This window comes from Micrasema longulum, unplaced genomic scaffold (genome assembly GCF_059751315.1).
Source record: "Micrasema longulum isolate JH-2025_06_02 unplaced genomic scaffold, ASM5975131v1 h1tg000843l, whole genome shotgun sequence".
NCBI classification, from domain to species: Eukaryota; Metazoa; Arthropoda; class Insecta; order Trichoptera; family Brachycentridae; genus Micrasema; species Micrasema longulum.
In genome coordinates, this window is record NW_028278035.1 from 12,455 (window position 1) to 33,239 (window position 20,785).

General features: G+C 32.0%; 1 protein-coding gene across 5 annotated transcripts in view; it reads left to right on the plus strand.

Moving 5' to 3' along the window:
• The first annotated feature begins 704 nt into the window (after window positions 1-704).
• The window catches only part of LOC148278673 (uncharacterized), a 43,192-nt gene continuing 23,111 nt past the window's right edge, over window positions 705-20,785 (plus strand). For 2 of the 5 annotated variants that reach the window (XR_015823120.1, XR_015823121.1), the window contains exons 1-4: window positions 705-794; window positions 1,450-1,608; window positions 2,264-2,463; window positions 18,877-18,946. Coding sequence is in view for 1 of the 5 variants with exons in the window: in XM_088231038.1 (XP_088087164.1) it covers window positions 12,712-12,776; window positions 18,877-18,946 (135 nt within the window). In the remaining 4 variants the exon portion in view is untranslated. Of the gene's footprint in view, window positions 795-1,449; window positions 1,609-2,263; window positions 2,464-12,449; window positions 12,777-18,876; window positions 18,947-20,785 lie in introns of those variants that run through there. The other 3 variants (XM_088231039.1, XM_088231038.1, XM_088231040.1) reach the window with 3 other exon arrangements.

Genomic DNA, 20,785 nt, shown 5'->3' on the forward strand with positions numbered 1-20,785 from the left:
TTCGGGTACACTACATAAGACATAATAATTATAGGAGAAAATCTTCACATCTATATTTGTAGGTACTGTATTAAAAGTTACACAATATGGGCCAGTTTTCAAAGTGTTAAATTAAGTTAAATAAGTTAAAGCTCAATATATTTTTGATATCAAAAACATGTTTTATTAATTTGTATTCTTGAAATAAATTTATGTTAGCCGGTTTATCGACTCTATAAACAAAGTTAAGTTAATCAATACGTTGTCATAAAAATCGGAAAAGTAAGTTAGCAGTACCTTATTGTTTTCACTGGGTGCGGATAGGAAAATGACGATGAAAAAACGTCATCATTTTCCTGCCCGCACTCAGTGTTGCTTAGAGCAATGCATCGTAACTCCAATTTTCTGGATCATTTTTGTTACAAATGATGTTAAGTGATCTTACGCTCCAGGTGCCAGTCCAGGAACAATAAAATATTGCGGTGTAAAACCACCTTGGACCAATATTTCACATCCACGCTTCTAAGAGTCGACCCCAGAACTTAAAGCATAGACTTATCTACTTGATTTCCTTTTTCAGGATATTTAACCGAGAATTGCCACCAAGTCGAAAACACTCGTCTGAGGTTTTGGTTCTATTTCACAGCTAGAACTTTCTTCTTCGTTTGACCGGACATAGAATAAAAATACTAGAAAAATAATGTGTGGTTTTTCTTTCCAGATGGCGGATGTGTGTACAGAAATGCTTGAACAGCCGTGCGGTAATATGGACGACAAAATGGCTTCAACATATGAAATCGACTATACTAGACGAGGTGAATTTTAAAACACTTTTGCACATAAAAACATTTGTTCAATTAACAAAAATCTGTTTTATCATTTATGTTTATTGTAAAAAAACTTAAAAAATAAATAAATAAATAAAAAGTAATCCATCAAAATTAGACGTAAAAAAATAATATATCAAAATAAAAACGCATTGTGTATACACTTCTTAAACCTAAACAATCCAGCGTCAAAAATGTCGATCTCTACATTTTCAATGGAGTTGTATAATCTGCACATTCTTGACACTGGATTAAAGAAGGTCACATTATTTTTTAATGACTCTATTTGGAATAATTTTGGGTTCCTTAAGGTATGACCATTAGGAACAGAAATTTTTATAGTACTTAAACAGCTTGAACTTTCCAATCTACCATTTACAACCTTATATAAATATAACATGTCATTTACCTTTCTTCTAGTTTCTAAAGTTTTGAAGTTAAACGTTTATATTTTTATGCTGTCGGATTATTGAAAAAAACTCTGAAATTTTATTAACCTTTTATATTTTCAGGCATCTCATTATAATTTGACCCTGTACAGTTGAAAACGTGACAAATTAAAAACCGCGCTTTATTTACATTTGGTTTCCAATTTGCCAATTAAAAGCCGAATCCATTAAGTATCAAACAATTTTGTTCGCAGGGTTCCCTGTGGTACGCTACGAAGCCCTCGTAGGAGATAAGGATAGTCCTCTTCCTCCTCCTAACCGACCAGCTCCCCTATTGGAGAGGAAGCCGTACGTCCACTCTCCGGCCCTTTGGCCCAGTATAGGGGTGCCTGGAGAAGCGGCCTTTGATTTTAGTAAGTAACAATTCACCAAACATTTTACTGTCAAGGTTATCAATACTTTTTTTATCTGGAGTTTGAGGCTGTGTATTTTTTAATGTGTATTTAAAAAAAAAGTATCGTTGTATTTTGCTTAAGTTCTGATGTATGGAAAAATAAACAACCAAATTTTTTTTTTTTAAATCGGAAGAGAGTTGGTTATAATTTAATTTAATTCAGTGATCGCATTAAAATAGACAACTTGTTAAATATACTTAGACTAAGATATTTGTTGACAGACCTAAGAATTAATTGGTAAATAAATAACTTTGGTTTTCACTCCACTATGTGGTACTAGACCCGTCGGTACAAACCGATGTACTTACATCAAAACTTGATGGTGGGGGGATCGGTGGTGTATCTACGTAATCGGTAGGGAGAACTTTAGCTTTAACTATGACATCGTACCTTTTCCTAGTTTCATATCGACGTACCTACCCAAAAGTCGGTAGTGTATCTTCGTAATCACTAGCGAGAATTTGTTTTATGACGCCCTTATCTTCCCATCATAATCGAGATGAAGACGTATATTTGTCTTGCGGTCCACGGAGTGTGCAGCATCATTACGCACTTAGCTTGTTATTAAAAACCAAACATTTAAATATTCAAATTTGTATTTTGTTTTGCACAGCTGCCCAGAGCATCCGCACCTGGTTCACCGCATACCCCGGCAGGACGGAGTTCGAACATAGGATATCTGCCCCCGGCCTGGCGTTATGGCGAGGGTCCCAAGCGTACAGGGAGCCTAGACCCACGTCCAGGAGGAGAAAAGATGACCCTTTCGTCTGAGAAGCAATCGAAGGTGTAAAAAAAACATAAAAATCAAACACGGTGCGTATAAACAGGTTTACGTAATAAATGTATAATAAAATAAATAACATTTATTGTTTATTTTATTTATTTATTTGTTATGCGGCACAAGTGCCTTTTACAGTATAAAATATAACAATAATATAATGTTATCAGCTCCCCGGGGAGTTCTCAATGCTTTCATCTGTTGATGCTTGTGAAGTAAAAGAGATAATTCAATTAGATAAATCTCACCCGCATAAATAAAGGTTTCAGCTCTTTATCTTAACAAACATCAACAGATGAAAGAATTGAAGGAATATAGATGTTCGAATATGGGCAGAATGGTGAATGTTACACAGGGTGTAAAATGTTCACTTAAACCAGCCATTGACAGGTCATAAGCCTTCTGTAGATGCCTAGACTTCTATGTTACCTTCTCTGAAACGTTCTTTATCTCTGTTGTAATATGTTAATAATATAATGTGTTTTTTAGATATACAAAAAATAAAAACTAAAAAACAATATTAAAATATGAGTATAAAAAGAAAAATAACAAGAAATATGTACATATACACGTATGTATGTCAGCATTTTATTTATTTATTTATTTATTAACGGACATTGTCCATGTATACAATTTATAAGGTTTAAATATTACAATAAAAGAATAGTTTAAAACATTTAAAGAAAAAAGAAAGAAGCATTGACAAACATAAGGGACATCGAGACAAGATCTGGACTATAGGTACACACCGATGTACTTACATCAAAACTTGATGGTGGAGGGATCGGTAGTGTATCTATGTAATCAGTAGGGAGAACTTTAACTTTAACTATGACATCGTACCTTCCACTTGTATACAAAATATATCAAATAAATTAACACCATATCATTAGCATATTTGTTAATCGTTACTATTATACTAACATTAAACTAGAAAAAAAACTATAAAAGAAAAAAATAAGATAAATAAATATAATATACAAAAACTATGGGATCCAGGCTGATTACAGGCTCAAAGTAATAATGCGCTACCGATATAGACCCGCCCAAGTAGGAAAAAATAATTCTAGGGTTATCAACCACTACGTTCGTTATAGTTTACATAAAAATAATGTACCGTAGGTACTCAGGTCGAGAATGAGGAACTTCAGCCCTACGGGAAATTGGATACAAAAAATGTTTTCTTACGCGGGGTAAAAATTAGAGCATTAAATTGTACGGCAAAGTTTCTTGAAAATGTACATAAAAAATAATAAAATAAATTCTGATAAAAACTCACTACTTTAAATGACGTCACTGGTTCATGTGAATCAACCTATGATCTAAGAGCTATGGAAGATTTCCGGTCTGCTTGTCGCTTCTGGACCAATAGGAAGAACTGAATGGGAATAAGCGGAAATGAACCTCTGACGTCACACGCGGAGTTATTTCAGAAATACAAAACTTTAAAAAATCGTAGCGCCGATAATACGATATGTAAAAATTTAAAAAAATATTTTTTGACTTAGTTTAACAGTCTATTAACGAATAAAAAAAATTTAAAAACCACTGAACTTCCTCATTGCAAGCAAAGCGACGAAACCGTCCGTTACACGTTTGGTGTTAAACCAATTTTTTGTTCTAATGATATGTATTAGTAAGGAATAATCATTAATTGTTTTTTTCGAACAATTTTTTAAATAAATACATAACATAACAAATAACCACGTTACAGGTAGTGAACGTAACACGTAGTGAATGGCATTTAACTTCAGAAAACATAATTTCGACATGCTCAGACGTGTCGCTACGCAGAAAAATACCGTCGGATCCTTATATATACAATTCTTCTGTACGTGTATTGTCACTGAACTCCTCTTAAACGGCTTATCCGATGTACGTGCGGTTTTCAGCGAAATGTAGATCTTTGCGCTGCGCGTGTTCGTAGATAATTTATAATCGAATATTTTTAAAACAATTAGAAGCATAAATCATTTTACCATTGAACTACCAGGGTTGCATTCGACGAGAAGGCATATTAAATAAAAAATGGAAGGATGTTGTTTTTTATGTTTAAAAAAAGTTTGTTTTTGAATGTTTACAAACGACATTTGCTTTTTATGGACCCCAATCAGATTATTATAATTTCTTCCCATATATTTATTTTTATTGGATTTTTGGTAATACTAGAATAATATTAACTGACCTTCATTACATTTTTAAAAAACGCATTCATGAACAAAGTGTACCCCTGTTGGTGAGAAGAGCTGAGTTTGACATTTGCAAAAAGAATTCTATATTTGAAAATGAATTATTTTATATTTTGGAATTCAACCATAAACAAGTACCTACTTAAATTAAATCTTTGAATATTAAAAATTTTTAGTTTGGGAATTCAATCATAAACAAGTACCTACTTATTAATGAAAAGTATTTTTCCAGGGTATTAGCAGGCAAGCCAACGTTCGTGCAGGACAAAGTCTGTCGGGTCCGCTTGTGTAGTGATAAAATGCTTTAACTTGGGTGCAACTATAAAAAAGAATAGATATTTTTTTTATTTATTAGAGAAATGTTGAACGGAGATAGACTTTATGTATATGCATTTTCATAATGCTATAAGCGATGTCCCGTCTCTGTTGAAATCAATTTATTTTTATGCCCCCAACCGTGTCTTCTTTCTTCTTTTCCACATCCGCTCCTAAGTGGAGCATGTGGACATCACCAGTGACTCTTTCGCCAGCCAGCACCTTCTCCTCTCCCACGCCAATCCAGCGCCCCTTAGTTCCACCGAATAAAGTCGAAATATCGTCATCGACGGCCTTCCAGGAAAGGCGTGAGCCCGCAGGTTTAGAGAAGAGGCAACTTGGGTTTAGGTTTTCCTGAGGCATGCGCAACACGCGTCCAAGCCAGGTCCACCGCCGTATCCTCAAGACGCTCGTCATAGAAGGCTGCTGCGTCCGTTGTCGAACTTCAATTTTTATAACTTCCCAGCCGTGTCACCAGAAGTCACAGTTTGCCATTTATCAAATCCTGTTAGAGCAACTTTTGCTTGTATGTTAAGTAAATAACAGCATTTATCGATACTATTCCTGGCCGATTACCTTTTGTTCCCATCCTTCCTTTGGCCCATTCTTATGGTACCTACCTAACATCAAGATAGAAGAAATTCCAAATTAGAAGATTCAGATTTAGAACAATAACCTGACAACATTTTTGACTTCACAAAAAATCGGATAAAAAGTGGTTGGAATCGTCGCGCGTCGTGGAAAACTTTGTTACATTTTTTAGTTCATTTTGTCATCCAGTGCCCGAAATTGAAGAACATTCCCATCATATTGAAGGTAGGTATCCATTCCATGTTCCTATCCTTTCTTCAAATATTTCCCAATCACAAAACTGAATGAAATTCGTTTTTCATTTACAGTGCCTTTTCGTTAACAGCCCCAATGTCCAGAATGTGTAGATTAGTGAATTTTGTCGCACATGACTTATTTTATTTTTATTTCTTTAAATTCATACTGACAAACCGTGTGTTTTTAATATTATATGTATTCTTTTTTATATTTTTTGTCTCGGAACATATAAGCAAAGTATATATATTTTTAAATGGCTAGGTCAACATTACAAACGATCAAAACTGTAGTATATATTATGTAGTATGTATATATTTTTTCTAGACATGCAACTTTCCAAAGTAACTTTCTTTTCAAGCTGAGTTAAATATAAGTAATGTACAGGAGACAGCGTTGAACCAGGGCTGACAAGGCGATCGATTAGTCGAAAGTTAAACAAAATTTAAATATTCAAGATGCTTTTCGTAAATATCATATTTTTCAAAGTAGCGTTATAATATAACATGGGTCGTGTCCATTTTTTTATAAATTTAAAAATGAGAACCAAAAGTAAAAAAGAAACTGTAATGCTATACGTAATTTGAAAGAAAAAATTCTGCTTTACAAGACATTGTGTTTGCTTTTACGTTACATATTTTTTATTTTTTTATTTATTTTATTTAATATAATATAAAGTTACAACATGTTAACAAAAAGAAATACATAATAAAGCAAAAGTACAAAAAAAAAAACGAAACGGAATACCACACCAAAAAAGAAGCAACCTCTTGTGCTTGCTGTGGGATTACAATATTGATAATTTAAGTACAAAAATACACATCTTTTTCAAAAAAATTATAAAGGTATATAAAATATTTTTTTTATAAATAAGTGCATATGCATGCAAATGAGCATGCGTGCGCACGCATTTATAATTACACACACATATACACGCACACGCACACTCACTCACACGCACATACACATTCACCCACATGAATAATATAACGTGGTGAACAAAATTATAAAATAAGGTTTTCAAGTTACTTAACAAAAAAACTTCTAGTACTGTAGAAAAAAACATTAAAAAAAAGGAAGAAAACAAAAAAAACAGATTTCGTTAATTTTAGAAAACTTAAATATAATTCATATGTTAAAAAGCAATATTTAATTAAGGAGGTTGATAAACAAATATTTTTATCTTTACTTTGAATTTTGTAAAGATATTAATAATTTTTATTTCATCGGGCAAATTGTTATAGAAATTTATTCCCTGATATACATAACTTTTTTCAAAATGTTTAGTATGAAAATTTTGCATATTAATATAATATTGGCGTCTACGTGAATAACTTAATGTATGGTTTTTTTTATTATCTTTATAGATTTATTTTTTTTTTTTTTTTATATATTTTGTCAACTGATGGAACATTAAAAAATTGAATTAGTTATTTTGTTGTGAATGTTGATGTTTTTTTTAAATCACTTAAATTATTAATCTAATAATATAATTTTATTTTATTACGAGCCTTCAAAATAAAATATCAAGTAGACGAAAGTGAGCATTTTTGACACCTTGGCTATCGCGGATTAAGCCCTTTTTTGTCTGTTCAAAATTTTTTTTTTTGTTTCGAAGTAAACGTTTTTGTTCGTTTCTTTTTTTCTGTGATTACATTTGAAATATTTTATTTATAAACGTAATAAACGTTTACAAACAATAAACAGTACATACGACATTGGTAAAATAATCACATTTTTTTATGTTATATAAATACCAAGATATGAATGCACCAAGGATATAAATGCACAAGCTTAACTGAATCCTATTAATATTATGAAATTTATTACATTAAATTATTCAAACAGGTTATTACAAATATTTTTACCCAACTAACTCAGGGGAATATTTGGTTTTATAAATTGCGTTACAGTTCTACTATAATTATTTATTGTATCGTTAAAGATATCAATATCAACATTACTTTCTACATAATTATATAATCTTAACATACGTGACAATGAATTAAAGTGCGCCATATGAATGAAGGTTGGAAGATTAAAAGTAGTGAACGCTCTCAATCGACATTCAAAGTTACATTCTCTAAACAAAATGTAGAGTCAACATTAGAATTAATGATATTGTAAGGATATATCAAGTCTACAATCTGTTTCCTAACTTCCAACATCTAGACCAAAATGCTCTAGGCGCTGATCATAAGACTGAAGGGTTCTGCCTAGGGGTGCAATTATGAATCTTCTCTACCCCTAGAGAATAGTTAATTTAAGGGATAATTATTTTTTCCATGCGACTAATTTTTGCTTCATATATGGCCACACTGATGATTAAACGTCAAAAAATATGAACAGATGAAATCAAACATATTTAGAACATTATTGCGACCTTAACAGCATTACCCAAAACACTTAATTAAGTTGAATTGTCCAATCCGCATTAGTTTTATTTCCATTTTTTAAGCAGTTTTATACACCAGTTGACGCATAATCAGTGTGGCCATTATATAAAGCAAAGTGTCGTCACATTAAAAAAATAAAAATCTTCAAATCAATCACTCTCTAGGTGGTAGATCCAGAATACCGCCACAGGTTATATTTAAATGTTAGATTAGGTTAGGTTAAGTTAGCTTTCATTGATTAAAAATATATTTTATTAAATAGTTTATGAAGCAAGTGTCCCAGAAATGGTTTTTATTATTTTTTTGCTCACTTGTAAAATTTGTTACCTGATAATGATCCCATTTTTGTCTTGTCCTTCAAATAATCATAACAGGAATGTGGAAAACAATGTAAAAAAAAAACATATGATTCTATGAGCCGACTTACGACCAGACCTACTTTCGACCTGTTTATCAGAATCGACTGTGGTCGTGAGTCGACGACTACCTGTATTTCAAAAAAAAATATCTAAATCCAATCGTGTAAGTCGTACACAACCCTGATTTAAACATTATTTTAATATATTACTCTACATCATACGAACCCCCAATTTAGCAAATGTTAGAATAATATTATACTAATCTTCTGCCATGAAAATATCGTGATTCGCAACCGTTTTTATTTGCGGGTATTATGGCCATATAGTTCTCGAATTTAAGTGCAAAATGATATTAACTTTAATAATTTATGAACGCCAAAATTTACGACTCTGTAGTGGAATAGACTTTATTCGAAATTTATTGAGCATCTTCTCAACGATTGCTTTAGTGAAAATGTTTTGAAATGAAGAAGCTCTGTGCTACGGAAATTAGATATAATAAATGTTTTCTTGCACGCGGTAAAAATAAGACCATTTTATTGTACGGCGAAGTTCCTCGAAAATGTATGAAAAAATTAATAAAAATGGTTTTGATAAAAACAAACTACTTTGAAACGTCACTGGTAGCAATGGTTTTAAACTTAAGTGTATTTTGATGGGTACGGGCTTCGCCTTTTGAATGACAGGAAAACTCACCGATTTGAATTCGTGACATCGCGGGCGGTATAATTATGTAAATTCGAAATAACAAAACTTTAAAAAATCATAGCGATGATAATACAATACATAAAAATAATAAAAAAACGATCGTTTCGGCTTTCTTTGATAGTCTATTAGCATATAATAAAAAAAACCATTGAACTTCCTCATTATACTCTCGAGCGAAGCGCACAAGTGGAGAGTTCTGGACATAGTTTGTACGGACGAATAGTACGTGGAATAAACAGTTTGACGCGTACGGCTAAGGGCTAATTTTGAGACAGATTCGAGCGGCGTTGCCAGACTTACCGATTTTTCGGTAGATCTACCGATTTTATGAGCAATCTACCGAATTTGACGGAAATTCTACCGATTTTTAAACAATTTCTCATATAATAAAATACTTTGTAGAAATTACTCTATCTATGAAATTTTGATTTGTCCAATTTTTCGACACAATAGCAGCTACCTTCCCCCCCGCTAACGGCTTTTCGCGGACAATATTGGGAGAGTGAAATATTGAGGTTGGTAACTCTGGGCACCCCCCGCCTCCCCCCATGCTTGCGGCTTCTAGGGGATAATTAATCCAGATTCGGGCTATCTAGATGTCCAGTCAATATATCACGTAGAAAATAAATCCGCACATTAAATTTCGATATGTTACGACAACCTAGGTTTTTTTAAATGTAATTTATTAGGCACGTGTTCGGTTTTTCATTGTTTATTATTTTTAAAATTTTCAGAATCAAATCTACGCCGCACCGTGAGCATATTACTCGTTTTAATGGCCTCTCAGAAGGTTAACGGAAATTAACTTTTCTTCACTTGAAAGCTAATCTTGTTTTCTAAAAACATAAATTATCAGAAATCAGAGCGAAAAAACATTAAAATCGCAACTATTTTAAATGTATTTAGTGAAATTTATGATATTATTTGTCGCTAGCGTGAAATTTTCAAGGTCGAAGTACGATATTAGGGAATCGGTGATGGATTTCACTCATATTTTAAATTTATACATAGAAACTAGAAAGCTAAAGAAAAAACATGACGTTAGCACGAAGGATACTATTTCCATATGACATGAAAACGTAATATTACTACATTTTATTTTCACCTTGAAAAAATGAACGCATTTTCTCAAATGCGGTTTCAATGACCTTTGGAATTTATTTTTATAAGTTAATCGTAGCTCCCACTGGAAGATTATCTAACTGCTTAAATGTAGGGCAGAAAATCATCAACATCATCATCATTCCCCTTTCCGCACTCAAAGGTGCATACGGCACTGCATTTGTAAATCAAATGCAGCGTATTTTGATCATGCATTACGTTAAGGTAATGTGATCAGCCCTACGATTCAGGTGGGAGTCCAAGAACATTGAAAAATTGCAATTTAAATCAGTATTTCTGCCGTCCTCCAGTGCAGCATCTAGCAATTTTACGAATTTTTATAAAATACCAGAGTAAGTCTTTCACGGTCCATATCTAGACGAAATTCGTAAGTTTGAATACAAACGAATATTTTGTGAAACATTAACTGCCGAGCGATGCGCCGTGAGCCAGCGCGGCGTTGTCCAGACCCTTAGGGATTTATAGAGATCATCATCGTTTTTTTTCCCTTAATAAAAATAACGGTATTTTAAAAAAAGTTAAAATAATATTTAATATGTTTATTAAACTTCAGCTTAATGTTGGAAAAACAAAATACATGGAGTTAGGAAGGAAAAAGCCAAACCCAAGGATGAATGTACTTATTGATAATGAAACCATAGAAAAGGTTAATGAAATGAAATATTTGGGGATAAATACTTGATTCAAAATTGACATTAAATGCAAATTTTGAACACGTTAATGAAAAATTATCAAAAAAAATATTTTTCCTTAGTAGATTGAGAAATAAATTAAATAAAGATACTGCAGAACTAATTTACAAAACAATCATTCTTCCACATATAGATTACTGCTCAACAATATTATTTTTAGCAAACGAAGGAAATTTAAATAAACTAGAAATTTTACAAAATAAAGCGATGAGAATAGTTCTTAAGAAAAATAAATATAGCAATGTAAAAAAAATGAGAGATGAACTAAAATGGTTATCTGTAAGAAGGAGACTTAAATTTAATATGTTGATATTTATACATAAATTTTTTCACGATAAATTACCAAAATATTTTTAGGATAAAGTTGTCTTAAACAAAAATTGTCATGAATATGCTACTAGACAAAAGGATAAAATAAGACTACCATTATTGAAAAGAGCTGAGTCGCAAAATTGTTTGATGTATAAGGGTTTAAAAATGTATGATGAGATGCCTGAATGTATGAAGAATGAAAAGTGTCTGAAAGAATTTAAAAATAAATGTATAAGTTACTGTAAGGAAATGTAAATATATATAGATGATGTAAATGTACATAATAGTTTATATTAGTTTTAATATAAGCTAACTTAAGAAATAAATAAAAAAATAAAATAAAAAAAAATGTTTTTGTACCTGATTGTTTAAAAAAAAGTCTAAATACGTATATACACGATGTTTTAGGGCCAGCCCGCAAAACTTCACAGGAACATTCATGGTGGTAAACTTAAAAAAAAAATATTTTTTTTTAAATCGTTTTTTAAGGTTTTTTTTTATAATCTGAAAATGGAGAAAATACCTAATTTTTCGGACTAGCATCCCTCCCACAAACGCATACCTCTTCCCTGCCAGTCGCTTCCCTGGTCCGCGTCCGGTGCGTATCACTTCATTGGTAAAATACGTTTTTTATCTCATTTTTTTCTGTAGGAGATGGATTTGTGGAAGGGATGGTTGTCCGAGAAATCAAAGATTTACCCGTTTTCAAATTACAAAAAAAAAAACATAAAACTAGTCTTTGGAAAAAAATTGTCAGGATTGAAAAAAAGTTTACTACGTGGAATATTCCTCTGAACTATTACGGTCTGGCTCTGAAACACTTTGTATGTAAATTATTGTTTTACGCTTGTTCCAAAATGAGTAGATATCCCCAAAACTTATTGAGAATATTATATAAATTTTATGTATAAAATAATGTATTTCAAATAAAATAAAATTTGAAAATACCATTTCTAACCTACCTAGAAAACGAGCAAGTATAAGTTGGTAAATTATTGGTAAAATTCGAATGATCTACACGAATAAAATATTTGAAAACGGAACACGGTGATAAATTTTTACCGTCAAATTTTTGGTCACGACGCTTCAGTCTGAACATCGCCATGAACGATGACAGTAAATAGAATCAAATTACCAGTTTGCAAAAATTATATCTAATATTCCGCTACCGTTCTAAAATAAATATATGATAAAGCACACAAAGTTGCGTGATGTGGGTTTTCGGATCAATCGTTGAAATTATCCAGCAAACTTAAAATAAACGTATTGTTTTATATTATAATATTGTGATATTGTATTTTCCGGAAGTTTTCTTTACCGCTGTGGCGGGAAAGTCGCTTGTTTTGAAGGCTCGTCAGTCGCAAAATGGCGTCCTACGTAACAGTTTATTCCGACTTGTTGAGAGCGCATCCCATCCAGCCTAATACTCTGTAAGTTGTGCTAATTTATTCAATACTATTATTTTTTATATTTTGTTTTCGGGCGAATAAATCATATGTATTTATTCGTTTATTAACGGACATTGGCCATTTATACAATTTATGTAGTATTAATGCAACAATATAAAAATAGTTCAAAACATTTTTAAAAAAAGAAGCATTGACAAACATAAAGAACATCAAAACAAGATCTAGACTATTTATTTAGTGCTCGTTCAAATCGTTGTTAACTTGAACCGAAAAAGTTCAGATCTTGTCTTGAATTAACGATACGACAAAAAAGGGTCATTGGAGAATTAGGGCTATAGTTTATTCTATGCTGATCGATGAACAGTACTTCATTGTTTCTCAACCTGCAAGTTGGAATACGGAATTTTACCTGTCCCAGTAATGATGGCACATCGATTATTCCATTTCATATGCCGAACATACATATGGAGTCAATATTAATTTTACTTTTTTGTAGACTGGAAATATTTAACATTATTTCTACATCAGCATAAGAATAGTTACCTCTCTCTAGACCAAGCATCCACGCTACTTTTCAAAGCAAGCGATGTTGGACTGATTCAATGTGATTTATGCGATTCACATAGAATGGAGACCAGACCACGGAAGCATATTCTAGAAGAGGCCGAATATAGTTATGTGTGAAAAATATAACCAGAACCTTGGAAGAGTAACTGTTTTAGACTCGGTGGCTACTCTCGGGTAAAAATTCTTAAAAAGGAAATCGAGTGTAGATAAATCAGCCTCGTATTTTAATTTTTGGCGCTTTCCCTCCACGAATACCGAATAAAACTTCTCGTTACTATCCGTGGACCTTTTATAGACCCTATCGTATATACAGATCTGGTGGTTTTCAAAGGGAATTTGAAGGCTTGTAAATATTTTGTCATAATTTCGGCAGATATCGATTTTATCCCACTTAGTGAAGAATTTACTTTCCTCTTTTCCTCAACCCATTAAACATGTCTTACACAATGGAATTACTTCTCTAAAATACCGCAGAACGTTTGCGGACTAATTACAGTTATACAAAATTATTTTTAGTAATTGTTATTGATTAATTGACTGTCGATTGGTGTACCAATGCAGTGTCCCATGCACCATTAGGTGCGGAAAGGGAATGATGATGATGAGTTGACTGTACAGAATTAAGTCTTCTTAAGGGCTCTTGCCCTACGGGAAATTGGATATAAAAATGTTTGCTTACGCGCGGTGAAAATTAGAGCGTAAAATTGTACTACAAAATTTCTTAAAATGTACGAAAATAAAAATAAAAAAAAATTTTCATAAAAACAGATGACGTCACTAGTTCATATGAATCCAACCAATGATAAGAGAGTTGTAAAAGATTTCCGGTTTAAGGTAAGTCAACGGACCAATCGGCAGAACTGACCAAGAATAAGCGGACGAGATCTTGAAACGCCACACGCGGAGTAATATCAGAAATGCAAAACATACTAAAATCATGGCGCTAATAATACGAAACACCTTTTTTTTAAATTGGCTTAGTTAAATAGTCTTTTAACCTCAGAGTAATAATGCGCTAAGCTGTAGAGGCGCCCAAACGTAGGAAAACCATTCTATGACTATTGGGTATTAAGTTAGCTACAGTTCGCAGCAAAACTGTAAAACGGCTGTACTCAGGTCGAGAATTGCCAAATAGATATTAATTTGCATTGTAAATATTTTTTAATATGTACCTGTGTATTTATTACTGCAGGGTTATTCCAATTTATTTTTCTATAATTCGCCTATATTCGTTTTGTAAAACTGAAAATACATTTGTGTATTTATTTTTTTATTTATTTATTCATTTAATTCACAATATACTTATGTTACATTTATTGAGACATAAATCCCAACCAAAGTCCCGTGTTGAGTTTGTTTGTTTGTCCGTCACATCTCCAAAACGGCGAGTCGTAGCGGCCTGAAATTTGGACACGTTATTTTAGATGCGATTCCAAGGTTTAAAATTGCTTTTTTTGAGTAAAATTTGAATCGACCTCTACTCGATAAAAACTCAAACTTTATATGGATGCCTAGTGCGGCCCTGACATAATTCCCATAATCAACAGGCATTATCAACAGCAAACATACTTTAATTCACAAATGTATCTCCTAAATTGAGATAAATAGTACCTGAAGTAAATATGTTGATATAATGAAAGTTTTTAAGCAACATGATACACGTCTCCGGACAATAAATGCCAAAAATCAATGTAAATCATAGGAAAATATTCGAAATCAATTACCTGTAAAAACTGACTCCTTTAACACCTTTGACGCTCCTACTGCTGCAACCAAACATACTGCAATTCACCATAGTCGATTTTTATTTATTATAACGTAAATATCCAAGTTATTTACAAACAAAGCCAAGCACAGCTACAAAAGCATCCGATCAAACCGATATGTTTACGTTGTCAAATAAAACAAAATAGCCACCAATTGGTTTCTAACCAACAAAACAACATCGCTTGCGTTCTATGAAATATTGTGATAGGGCTTCTCTCAAGGTTACGCATCATTACTCTGAGCTTTTAACAGATAAAAAATATTTTTTAGAAACCACTAAACTTTCTCATTGTATGCATAAACATAAATGTTCCAGATGTGTAGACGGCACCACTAGCTTCTTCATGAACCGATAAGTAAAACATCATATGAGGGTACTAGAAGCAAACTTAGAAATCTCCACTAAAAACGAAAAATTAGTTATTGATGCCAAAATAAACTATACATAAAAACCCCACCTACCTAAATAACAGCGTAATTTAAAACCGTATCCAAATCTTGCAAAAACAGATTTCAATTATACTACTTGACTCCGCAAACTTAGCATTCCCCATCGAGATAGTGAAGTATAATTAGAAATCTCACAATTATTTTTTCAAAGCTTTTCGTAAATATCTTAGTAACTCCTTCAATGGAGATTTCTAAGTTTGCTTCAAATACCCTCATATTACAAATACGTTTTTCCATATTTCTTGTTCAGAATACAATAACTGTGTGAAAAATTTCAACGCTTATCAGTTCATGGTTTACTTCTTCGTTCTCATTCTCAAGGCACTCTCTTAATACCCATACACAATTCCTCTTTCTTCTCTAACTCATATAGTGTCCATGCGGCTCGACTGTGGAATCATCTCCCATCCACCATCAAAGATGTTACTACATTATCTCTGTTTAAATCACGTCTGAAGAAACATCTCCTTTCTCTTCCTTAATCTCTCCTCCTTTCCTTTTTCCTCTTTCCGCTTTTTTCCTTTTTTCCATTGAGTAATAGTTTTGATTTAAGGTAATTTATAAACAAATACGTTTATTTCTATTTTTATATATTTTTAACTTTTTAATCTTTTTTTTTCTGTTGAATATGTTCTGTGACTTGAATTATAAAAATGAAACTTTTATTTTATTGGTTGGTTGGAAGAAATTGCCATTTGGCAATAAGCCCGCAAATGTACAAATAACATTATGTACAAAAAGTTAAATAATAAAAAATAAAAAAACGAATTTGAAGATTCAGACTATACAAGTATCACTCTGACAGCATTAAAATTGACACTTAAAATGCATTATGATGGTTGATAGAAACATAAATATTTCTACTTTTTTTAAAGTCTCTTCCCCTGATTATCCTGTCTTTTCTTCATGCATCCCTGTCCGAATCCCGCCGTATTTACAGTCATAGTTATGTTTTTTTGAAAATATTTTCTTCCTTTTTTAACGTTATATTTTGCATTAGTCGAGACTTTTAAACCAGGGACTGAAATTACACAATAAACTACCAGACAAAACTAAAAAGTAGATTCGGACAACCTTTACGAAAGATGTTAAAAATACTATTATTAACAATGTAATCCGTAAGGGTTTATGAATAAATAATTTTAAAATTATTATTTTTTAAGTTTGCATAAAATGTATATGCATTTCGTTCCTTTAACACTTAAAAGGCTATGCTTAACAAATCCTTTACACACGGTGATGTAACATCGTTAAGCAAAAGACAGAATCTTCTGAAGTTCAGACATTTAAAAAAAACAGAAACATAATTCGTTTTCCATAATTTATAAAAAAATAATATAATTTAAGCATATTGAAGAAAAATAAATAAATAATCATCAATGGAATAGCTGGCTGGGGGGATTGTGCGGCATCCATTTTAAAGCCTCTCATAATTTCACAGAAATTATTATTGAGAATAATATTCAGGCGCCCTCCAACATACCCGTCAAAACAGTTGTTCCAATACATGAAGGTGCTGGATATGAGACAACTGTACAAAAAACTGGACAAAAGAAGCACTTACACACTTCTGGTCAAACAATAAGGAGAGGTCTCAGCAAAAGTATATATGTGAAAAATATTAGGTAATATATAGTGTAAATAGTGAATATAATTAATGAAAATGTACATATGAAACAGTGAATATTATAAATTAGGATATTAAGTGTATAATAGTGATAACTAATGTTAGAATAAGTATAGATGTAAATATTGTGTTGTAAATAAATATTAGACTCTGTTAATCATAGAACTAAATAAAATAAATAATAAAAAAAATAAAAAATGTCCGTAAGAGGTTTTCTTTGACTTTGCTCGGATACATCTGTCATTTATCGCACCGAGAGTGTTCAATATTTCGGAAGAGCGTATCAAGCGCTCAAGGACAAAAACTATTTTCAAGAAAGTAGTTATGGACTGGATTTTCCTTAGTGGGAGGGATTTGAGTAGGAAACTCCTTATTGATTTTCCAAATGTTTTGAGTTAACTGTTTACCATATTGATGTGCCGTATATATATATATATGTATTAAAAAAAAAAATGTTTCTGGTTCTATATTTGTGGTGATATACTCATGTGTCTGTGTCAACTAATTACTAGTCCCATCTCAACACAGGACTTTTAGTCCCACGGAGTTGTGACTTATGTCTCAAATAATGTTTAATAAACCTATGTATGTAAATAAATAAATAAATAAATACGCCAGTCATATTTATATCAACTAGCGTGCACTCCCGCTTACTGCTGATAACCGACTGATTGAACGAATTTCTTCTTTCATTTTTGCCTCTTTCACACAAACGCTGGCTACAGAACAGCGTCTCTGTTTTCCTTGTTGTAAGTTCTATTCTCGTGCGCTTTCTTATACAGTAAAACAGATGCATTGTGGTTTTGGCACAACTTTTATTTGTGTAATTATTCTTCAAAATAAATCTCATTAAAATCACGGTTTATGAAATCTGAAAATTTAAAAGAGTAGCTCGTTTTATTGACAAAAAACATTGCTTTCAAAAAACATTGTCTTCCTAGTGAAACCGATAGAAAGACCCATTGTCTTTTAAATCGGGTTGTGGTCCCGTGGCTAGTGTTGCGGACTCACTGGCCAGAGGCCCGAGGTTCAAACCCCACTCTACCCCAACTTGATTTCCAATTTCTAATAGTGAGTTATTTACAACTCGTTGAAATTAATATATTGAAAAACCAAAATTGATATATTCGTGTAAATTATAAGAACGCTAATATTTCTTGTAAAAAAAATTGGTTTTTCAAGTATTTGAAGGGAGTACTTTTATACTCGTACTTTAACTTATGCGCTTTGGAATGCGAACTAATTTTCTTTTTAGTTTGAGTGTGTGCTGTATTGGCTGAATTTTTCGAACGTTTCCTACAGTGTAAAGGGGTTTTGTGTCGTTGTTTATTTTGTTTTTATTACTTAGTTCGTCTTCCTTTGGTCACAGTCTTAATTTGGTGTAGTGACCAAGACGCCTGACTCACACACGGAAGGTTCCGGGTTCGATTCCCGGTGAGAACAAAATAATTAAATGTGATGTTTCTCAAGCTTGGGTGTTCTGTGATGAATTTCATCACTGTAATTGGGCCTCCTGGCCTGATTGATGTGGTGCAAAAAAAAATTCAATTTGGATTTCTTTACTATGCAAAACAACCGACACCAAATTTAAAAAATTCAATACTAGTTCCTACATATCAAGTATTTTATTTTAATTAATACGGAATTCTACGAATTTACCACATCTGATAAAAATGCTAAGAATATTATTTTAAAAATATTGATTTTCAGATGCCGACCGGAAAACAGGTATGCTGACGTTAAAGGAAATTGGCTGAAAGATGGCGGAAAGCAACTGGAGGTAATCATTTAGTTATTTTATTAATATTTTAATTAACAATAATATCTTGATTAAAATCCACTCCGTCATTACATAATAAGTATATTCTTTAAAACGTCACCAGACCGAAGATTCCCGTCCGATTGCAAAACAAATATTAATCTTGTTTTATTTTTAACAAAACATCAATTTCTAAAGAAAATTAATGCAAAGTTTTGATTTTAAAAAAAGATATACGGCTTGTGTTGAAAGGTTAGACATATTACATGTAATATTTATCAAAATATCATCATTTAATAAGATTTATAAAAGCCCACCCAAAATAATGTCCGATGTATTTATTTACTATTTACATAATAGTACAGAAAAAAATGATATTGGCCGCATCTCTGTATCACATAGTATATGTGATACATAGATGCGTCTTCTGAATCAAACCACATCCTTGAAATAGAAAAGGTTCAAAAGCGATTTTTGCGATACTTATATTTTAAAGAAAATAATAATTACCCATTCATTGTATCCATCATTATTTCTAGCAGGGGTGCTTGATTATAACACCCTCGAATCTCGTCGTCAAAATTTTCTTGTAAAACATTTCTTTAAGCTGATTTCTGGAAGTATATATCGTGAGTATACAAGGAAAACCAGCTAACTGCAAAAAGCCAGTTTTGCGTAAATTGAATTTTAAAGTTTGGTTGTTCATTAAAAATCAAGTTTCGTTTTTTTTTTTAAATACTTATTGTTTATTATTCATGAAACATATTTCAATAAATATCAGAATTTATATGAAATAAAAAGCTATAGAATTTTAAGAAAAAAATAATTAAGTAAGATAAGAAAAATAAAATCCGCATTTAGCTGATTTTCCTTGTGAAGAAATTTGTGCTGGTTGAGTAAGCCGGCGACATTGTCTAACTGAATTTGAGTTGTATCAAATTCAACACTGTCTTTATCTTCAGACAAAGCTTTTGTCGCATTAGCGGAAGTGGAAAGACTCTTCTACCAATGATGGAATTCTTCGGGAATGACTCCTGTTTTGTATAACTTTAATAAAAACCTTGGATGAACGAAACCAGACAAAGACAATTAACCGTTTTTCTTTGTACATTCATTATTAAAAACATAAACATCAATTGAAAAATAATCACTTAAGTGATTTTCTTTGTAAACATTTGAGAAGAAATGCTATATATATGTTTTTACTCGTTCTACAATTGTCTGAAACTCAGTTAATGGCGGTAATATCATTTAACCGAGTTTACCTGTAGATAGAGGATAAAAATTTAAAGTTAATGGTATTCATAACTCAAATATGCCAACAACGTAGTTAACCAGTTTTCCTTGTATACCCACGATATAATCCAAATATAATGAAAGAGATCAATTTGTATGTTCCCGATAATTATACGAGAACGAGATCTCATGCACAGTTTTACACACATTTAGAACCCATACAAATGCAAGTCAGAATTCACCTATTAATAGGCAATTCGATTGCTGAATACGGCTTCTGCGGATGATTTGGATATATTTTTCTGTACATATTGGCAGTTTAGCAGCTATTTGCTTTCTATTCATTAACTTCTAACTTATATTTACAGTCTGCATTACGTGATGGGTTAAACGCCCATGCAGACTACATTTGTCAAATAAATATATATTTTATTTTAATAGAAAAGTCGAGATCCGCGCATTATGTGAGGCTGAGATTAGCACAATCGACAAAATCAAAGGACGCCCAATAAAAGGCTAAAAATATTGCGAATGTTGATGGATGCAGAAAACAAGGAAGACCGAGAAAGACATGGCATGCCCAAATCATTTATTTATATATACGCCCAGTGGGCATATTTATGA